Source organism: Nicotiana attenuata, chromosome 2 (assembly GCF_001879085.1).
Source record: "Nicotiana attenuata strain UT chromosome 2, NIATTr2, whole genome shotgun sequence".
NCBI lineage: Eukaryota > Viridiplantae > Streptophyta > Magnoliopsida > Solanales > Solanaceae > Nicotiana > Nicotiana attenuata.
Window position 1 is genome coordinate 13,473,974 of NC_031990.1, and position 8,812 is coordinate 13,482,785.

Consider the following 8,812-nt stretch of genomic DNA (forward strand, 5'->3'; position numbering starts at 1 on the left):
ACTTTTTTGCTGTTGTTCTGAATATTAAGGACATAGAGTACCTTAACTTCATGACTGTTCTAAATATTAGGGACATAGTGTCCTATGTTTTGCAAGTTGTATTGATAAAGTTTAGGAAATCGTATCCTTAACTTCACGATTGTTGTATAAATATGTCCTGAATTTCCCATTTTCTTGACTTGCAGGATGGAAACAATATGTATTATAGTTGCTTTTAATGGTAGATGGACTACATACTATCAGTATCTTGATCATCAAACAAAGCTTGTTCTAGTACCTGAGGCAATTTGATTTGTAGATTTCATTAAACAGGTCTTTGAAGTTATTGAATTGGATAGAGACAAATTTGAAGCAATGATATGGTTTGATATCAACCTGGGAACAAGCAAGGGAATGCTTGTATCCAAAGATTTAGATCTTCATACATGTATATAGTTACTAAAAATTCATTCACTCTTCAAGGGCTGTCGTTTCATTGTTGATGTTTCAGAAAGAGTTTTTGGTTCTACAAGCACCTTTGAACATGTCAATAGAGAAACTCAACATGAAAATCAAGACAAATGCCAATAGATAATGGATATAGATGTGGATCAAGCTCAACCAATAACTGAAGAGGTGCTTCAAATATTTGATTCTATTCAAGTGGAAGGACAAAGCATTATAGAGATTGACAACGAACAAGCTTTGGGTATTCAAGTTTTAGAGAGTACACCGGCAATAGAAGAAGTTGCTGAAAAAACCTCTACTCAACTAACAAGACGAAGCTCAAATTCGAAACAAAAAGAATCCCCAACTACGATATTAAGAGAAAATGCTTCGTTGGATGAAATAAAAGCGGGATCAATATTTGACAAAAAGAAGAGTATAATTAACTATTTTTCAAATATAGCAATTAAAGGAAATTTTGAATTCAAGATTGTTAGATCAAGCTCAACAAGATATTTGTTGAAATGCAATGATGATAGGTGTGGGTGGTGTGTGCGTGCTTTCAGAATTAAAGATTCAACACTGTTCAAGATTGTAAAGATTGAGAAAAATCATGACTGCTCAGTTAACACTATGAAAGATGATCAAAGGCATGCAACTTCAAAGTTGATTCGTGGTTACATTATTGACAATCTTCGAGACCCAAGGTTTGAAGTTACACCTACCTTTGTCATGGCAGAAATGCAAAAATTGAATGAACGAGACATTGGTTATCACAAGGCGTGGCATGCTATTCAACGTGCTTCAACTTTAATAAGAGGAACTCCTGAAAAGAATTATAAATTATTGTCTTCATACTTGTATATGATGAAAAGTAAAAACCTGGGAACATATACTAACATAAAGATAGACGACAACAACAGGTAAACAATCAAAAAGAGTTTATTAGTCCGTTTTATAAACTTTAGGACATGTGTCCTTAACTTTGATATGTGCAGTGAGAAAGATAAGGACATGGTGTCCTTAATTTCTGTTCCTGTAACTCTAAGTTAAGGACTACTTGTCCTTAATTTATGTGCTTTTAACTCTAAGTTAAAGACTACCTGTCCTTAATTTGTGAGCTTGTACCTTGAACTTTAGGACTACATGTCCTTAACTTTTGGATTTGAAACTCTATGTTCAGGACTACATGTCCTTATTTTTTGAACTTGTAACTCTAAGTTCAAGACTATATGTCCTTAATTTCTGTGCTTGTAACTCTAAGTCCAGGACTGCCTGTCCTTAACTTTCTAACTTGTAACTCTAAGTTAAGGACTACCTGTCCTTAATTTCTATGCTTGTAACTCTAAGTTCAGGACTTCCAGTCCTTAACTTTTTAACTTTTAACTCTAAGTTCAGGACTACATGTCCTTAACTTTTGAACTTGTAACTCTAAGTTAAGGACTACCTGTCCTTAATTTGGTGTCCTGTATTTTTAACCTTCTATTATACTGTATTTTCAGGTTTTTTTATATGTTTTATGCATATGGATCATCAATAGCTGGTTGGAATCATTGCAGACCAGTGATTGCTGTTGATGCAACTTTTTTGAAGTCAAAATTTCTAGGTGTTTTAATGATTTCAGTTTCAAAGGATGCAAATAACAAAATATTCCCACTAGCATTTGGAATCGCAGAATCTGAAAATAACAATTCGTATGAGTGGTACTTTAGTGAGCTTCGCAATGCAATTGGGAGCCGTGACAATTTAATTTTTTTATCAGACATGCATCAATCTATTGCGCATGGCATTGCAAAGGTATATCCTGAAAGCCACCATGGGATTTGTATCTATTATTTGGAACAGAACCTAAAGCGAAGGAAAGTGAAAAGTGAGGTCATAAAACTTTTTCAAAGTGCTGCAAGAGTATACAGGCACAAAGAATTTGATCTATACATGTCAGATAAAGCAAAAGTTGATAAGAAGACTTTTGACTACTTGATGGAAGAACCGCTGGAAAGGTGGGCACGTTCTTGTAGTCCACGACAAAGATATGACATGCTCACAACAAACATAGTTGAGTCAATGAATTCTGTGCTATTAGAAGCAAGGGAGCTGCCTATATTAAGAATGATGGATTTCATCCAAGTGAAGCTACAACGTTGGTTTTATGAAAGAAGAAATGAAGCAGAAGGAACTTTTTATGACGTTTCTTGTTGGGTAGAAGAGGAATTGAAGAAAAAGATAGATTTATCTTTTACTTTAATGTTAGTATTATGTTCTTTGTTTAGCTTATTATTTTAATGATAATTTAACATTGTTATAAATAGAATTCTATTTATGGTGAATGTCCATATTTAGAGAGATTCTAGGGTTTATTACTTGGTGGCTAAGTCAACCTCTCCCTATAAATAGAGGGTTCTATTCCATTGTAATTCATCCCAAATCAATAAGAATTCTCTCTCTACTTTTCTCTGCAATATTGTTCTTATTCTTTTATTATTTTATAACACGTTATTAGCACGAGACTCTACCGTCTCAAGAAGATTAAGAAACATGTTTTATGTTTTCAATATCCAGTTGCGCCTATGCTGAAAGGTTGTGTATGTAAGTCAGTAGTGTTCGTTGTCTTCACTTACCTCTTAGAGAAGAATTAGCAAACAATTGATCAAGACTTAGAAGACTTTTCAACTGTGAATCAAGATTAGAAAACGTGCAACAGTCTTTATTCAATGGATCAAACAAATGTCGATATCTCTCCAGGTAAACTTGGATCAAAGTTCAATTGTAAAAATATTTGTTTAATTGATTCATGTAGGACACATACAATATTCAAAGAGAAGAAATATTTCTCTCATTTAAGTATGTGTAAGGCAGATGCTACTACAATTTCTGGTAGTAGTAATTTAATTGAAGGCTCTGGAAGAGCTACTATAACTCTGCCTAAGGGAACAATACTTATCATAGAGAATGCAATGTTCTCCTCCAAGTCCAAGAGGAACTTGTTGAGTTTTAAAGATATCCGTTGAAATGGATATCATATTGAGACAATAGATGAGAATAATCTTGAATATCTCATCATTACCAAAAATGTCTCTGGCCAGAAAAGGGCTATTGAGAAGTTTCCATCTTTGTCTTGTGGCCTGTATTGGACAAGAATTAGTGCAATTGAGGCACATTCTATTGTAAACCAAAAGGTTACCGATTCCAATACTTTTGTACTTTGGCATGATCGATTGGGACACCCTGGATCAATTATGATGAGACGAATTATAGAAAACTCAAATGGGCATCCATTAAAGAATTTAAAGATTCTTTTAAATGATGAATTTTCTTGCACTTCTTGTTATCAAGGCAAGTTATTTATTAGACCATCACCAACAAATGTTGGAATTGAGTCCCCTGCGTTTTTGGAACGTATACAAGGGGACATTTGTGGACCTATTCACCCACCTAGTGGGTCGTTTAGATATTTTATGGTCTTAATAGACGCATCTTCTAGATGGTCCCATGTGTGCCTATTTCATCTCGCAACCTCGCGTTTGCAAAATTAATGGCACAAATAATTCGATTACGGGCACAATTTCCCGATAATCCAATTAAGTCTATTAGACTCGATAATGCTGCTGAGTTTTCATCCCAAGCATTTAATGATTATTGCTTATCAATTGGGATAAAAGTGGAACATCCTGTAGCTCATGTTCACACTCAAAATGGCCTTGCGGAGTCTTTAATTAAACGTCTGCAATTGATAGCAAGACCGTAACTCATGAAAACGAGGTTACCCACTTCTGATTGGAGTCACGCCATTTTGCATGCAGCAATGCTAGTTCGTCTCAGGCCGACAAATTATCATAAATATTCCCCGTTGCAATTAGTTTTGGGTCATGAACCTAATATATCCCATTTAAGAATTTTTGGATGCGCGGTATATGTGCCTGTAGCACCACCACATCGCACAAAAGGGGTCCACAAAGAAGGTTAGGAATACCTGTTGGTTTTGAATCGCCCTCCATTATTCGCTACCTCGAAACATTGACGGGGGATTTGTTAACTGCACGATTTGCAGATTGTCGATTCGATGAGACACTCTTCCCAAAATTAGGGGGAGAAGTTGGTGAAACCAAACGGGAAATTTTGTGGAAAAATCCATCATTATTCATTTGCAGAGAATAGCAAATCAAATGCTAGATGAATTTACGGATATGAAAAGGATAACAAAATCACATATCCCTGTGGAGAATGTTCCAATCCGTATTGATGTCCCTATTGGACAATCTTCTAGTGTCATAGCTAATGAGTCAAAAGCACGCGTTAAACGTGGCAGACCATTAGGTTCCAAAGATCGAAATTCTAGAAAAAGGAAAATAAATGATCAAAATGACACTACGAAAGAATCTCATGAAGAAATTCACAATTTAATAAATTCTGAGATTCATGAGGAATCCACTGAGCCCGAGACTCAAGAAAATAAGGAACTATCAATAAATCCAATCGATATTGAGACAAATTTGAATCGAGTGGATATAGTGGTGGATTATGTCTTTGCATATAATGTTGCATCTAGCATTATGCAAGAAAGTGAGGATCTTGAACCTCAGTCTGTTGGAGAATGTCGACAAAGACGTGATTGGCCAAAATGGCAAGAAACAATCCAATCAGAGTTGAACTCACTTGCGAAACGTGAAGTTTTTGGGCCTGTAGTCCAAACACCTAATAGTGTTAAGCCTGTTGGCTATAAATGGGTCTTTGTACGCAAGAGAAATGAGAAAAACGAGGTACAAAGATATAAGGCACGCCTTGTTGCACAAGGATTTTCACAAAGGCCTGGTGTCGATTATGAAGAGACATATTCACCCGTTATGGATGCTATAACGTTCCGTTATCTCATTAGTTTTGCTGTCCATGAAATGCTTGACATGCATTTAATGGATGTGGTTACCGCCTACCTTTATAGCTCACTTGATAATGAGATATACATGAAAATTCCCGATGGATTTAAAATGCCAAACGCACATAATTCAAAGTCCCAGGAAATGTTTTCAATCAAATTGCAAAGATCTTTGTATGGTCTAAAGCAATCAGGACGAATGTGGTATAATCGTCTTAGTGAGTATTTATTAAAGGAAGGCTATCTAAATGATACCATTTGCCCATGTGTTTTTATAAAGAAAACAACATCAGAATATGTTGTACTTGCCGTATATGTTGATGACATAAACCTAATTGGAACTCCTATAGAACTCCAAAAGGCAATTGATTATTTAAAGAAGGACTTCGAGATGAAAGATCTCAGAAAGACAAAATTAAGTCTTGGTTTGCAAATTGAACATTTGGCAAACGGAATATTTATTCATCAATCTACCTACATAGAAAAGGTATTGAAACGGTTTTACATGGATGGAGCACATCCATTAAGTACTCCGATGGTTGTTCGATCACTTGATGTGAATAAGGATCCATTCCGACCTCAAGAAAAGAATGAAGAGCTACTTGGTCCTGAAGTACCATATCTTAGTGCAATTGGTGCACTAATGTATCTTGCCAATACTACAAGGCCTGACATAACTTTTTCAGTTAATGTCTTAGCAAGATATAGCTCTGCTCCCACAAGGAGACATTGGAATGGAATCAAACACATATTGCGGTATCTAAAAGGGACTACCGATATGGGCTTATTTTATGGCAACAATTGCAGTCCCGATCTTGTTGGTTATGCTGATGTTGGGTAATTATCTGACCCACACAAGGCTCGGTCTCAAACAGGTTATGTATTTACCTGTGGAGGCACTGCCATATCTTGGCGATCGACTAAGCAATCAATTGTGGCTACTTCATCTAATCATGCTGAGATAATTGCTATTCATGAAGCAAGTCGAGAATGTGTGTGGTTGAGGTTTATAATACATCTTATTCGAGACAAATTTGGTGTGAAATGTGACAAACTACCCACAATTTTGTATGAAGATAATGCAGCATGCATAGCTCAATTGAAGGGAGGATTCATAAAAGGAGATAGGACAAAGCACATTTCACCAAAGTTATTTTTCACACATGATCTTCAAAAGAATGGTGATATTAATGTGCAACAGATTCGTTCAAGTGATAATATGGCTGATTTGTTCACAAAATCTCTACCAACGTCAACCTTCAAGAAGCTAGTGTACAAGATCGGGATGCGAAGGCTCAAGGATGTGAATTGATGTTCTCATCAGGGGGAGTTAATGCGCGTTGCACTCTTTTTCCCTTATAAGGTTTTGTCCCACTGAGTTTTCCTTGCAAGGTTTTTAACGAGGCAACCAATAGGCGCATTTCTAAACATGTGTACTCTTTTTCCTTTTCTAGAATTTTTTCCCATTTGGTTTTCTTTTAGTTAAGGTTTTAACGAGGCACATTATCTATTGAATAGACATTCAGGGGGAGTGTTATAAATAGAATTCTATTTATGGTGAATGTCCATATTTAGAGAGATTCTAGGGTTTATTACTTGGTGGCTAAGTCAACTTCTCCCTATAAATAGAGGGTTCTATTCCATTGTAATTCATCCCAAATCAATAAGAATTCTCTCTCTACTTTTCTCTGCAATATTGTTCTTATTCTTTTATTATTTTATAACAAACATAATGTATTAACTTATAATTTTTAACATTGAAGGTCTTCCCTGTTGATTCATGGAATTCTAGAGTTGAGGAAGAAGGAATTACTTTCTTGGTGGACTTAAACAAAAGAACACGTGATTGTTATCAGTTTCAATTTGATGAATTACCATGTATACATGCAATTGCAGCTATCGAGAAGAGAAACATCAAAAAGTCTAATTTCTGCTCGCACTGGTACTTAAAGGAATCTTGGCTGAAAACATATGAAAGACAAATACATCCCGTAGGACATACTGATTCTTGGATTGTACCAGAGAGTGTTAAGTCACAAATTATTAAACCTCCAGATTTCAAAGTGCCGCCAGGTAGAAGGCAGAAGAAAAGGTATATTCTAGCTACCGGTCATCAAAAATAACATTCAAATGTGATCGTTGCAGAAGAATTGGTCATAATAGAACATCTTGTATATATTCTCCGGTAGTCCATCCATTTTCAAGGAAGCATAGAGAATAATAGATATATCCACTTATGTTTGTCTACTCTTTTAAGTTTTTTCTATAAATTGGATTCATTTTGATTGTTTTTATTTGAGCAGATGTTTATATAAAAGATGTCCTGAATATTCAAAGTTTCTTTGCGCTTACGTTCTCTTTGTTTCCTTTTCTTTTTCTAGGCGTTCAATTTACCTTTGTCGGACCAATTATTGTTTATGGGGTAAGTAAACAAGAAAGTCCTTTTCTTTATAGAATTTGACGCCTGCAGCTTGATACATCTTTATTTTCAAAATCACATTGGTACAAGTAAAAGTTAAGGACACAGATTTCTAAAAGTCCTGAAAATTTGATTTATGAATCTAATAATAAGGACATAATTTCTAAATTGTCCTTAACTTCTGGAAATCTCGAATTATTGTCTAGCTTTTCAGAAGTTCAGGACATTTCAGAAAAATAGTCCTCAACGTACAGCTACAAGTTCAAAAGTTAAGTGTCACGACCCAAAAATCGACCCAGTCGTGATGGCGCCTATCGTGGAACTAAGCCAGCCACACATTTTCAATTTCTCTATTTTCCAACTGAAAAGCTTAAGAAAACATCATGTTTTAACAGAAATCCAATGATATAAAAATAGAAGCTCGAAAACCAGCGGAAAGAAAATACAAGCCCGACCTCGGGTGTCACTAGTCATGAGCAAAAATTACTACAACTGTTTGAATTAACAAGACTAGTACAGTCTGAAAATATCTAACATATAAACTAGAGGAAGATAGGGAGGGATAAGGCGGAACTGCGGTCGCCAAGCAGCTACCTCGCAATCTCCAAGTGAAAGTCCGCACAATATAATAAGCAGCCGCTACCGTGACCCGAGACACCTGGATCTGCACACAAGGTGCAGGGGGTAACGTGAGTACACCAACTCAGTAAGTAACAAGTCCAACCTATGGACTGACAGGTAGTGACAGACCAAAATCTCAACAGGTAATAACATATATCTGAACAGGAAAAGTAGACATGCTTACAGTTCAATTAAAGTTCAATAGTATTTAAATGCAACTGAACAGTACGAAGTTCAAAACTCAGAGATTTTACATATACCAATGCACAACTAGCATGATCAATGTTCCATGAACCTCCACTCACAAGTACTCAACCCCTCGGTACTGTATATGGCCATCCGACCCAGGAAAGATCCATCCCGGAATATACATCACTAACCGAAGTCATCCAGCCCGAGGACACAGGCCAATCCAGCCTCACAGAGAAGATCCATCTCTCGGTATAGTACTTCAGACAGATCCATATCCAAGGGGA

At 36.0% G+C, this 8,812-nt stretch overlaps 1 protein-coding gene across 1 annotated transcript; it reads left to right on the plus strand.

Annotated features, from left to right (window-relative positions):
* LOC109216701 lies at positions 574-7,419 on the plus strand. The gene is made up of 3 exons (XM_019380887.1): positions 574-1,349; positions 1,929-2,625; positions 7,060-7,419. Exons 1-3 carry the CDS (start codon positions 574-576, stop codon positions 7,417-7,419), a joined length of 1,833 nt encoding a protein of 610 aa, XP_019236432.1.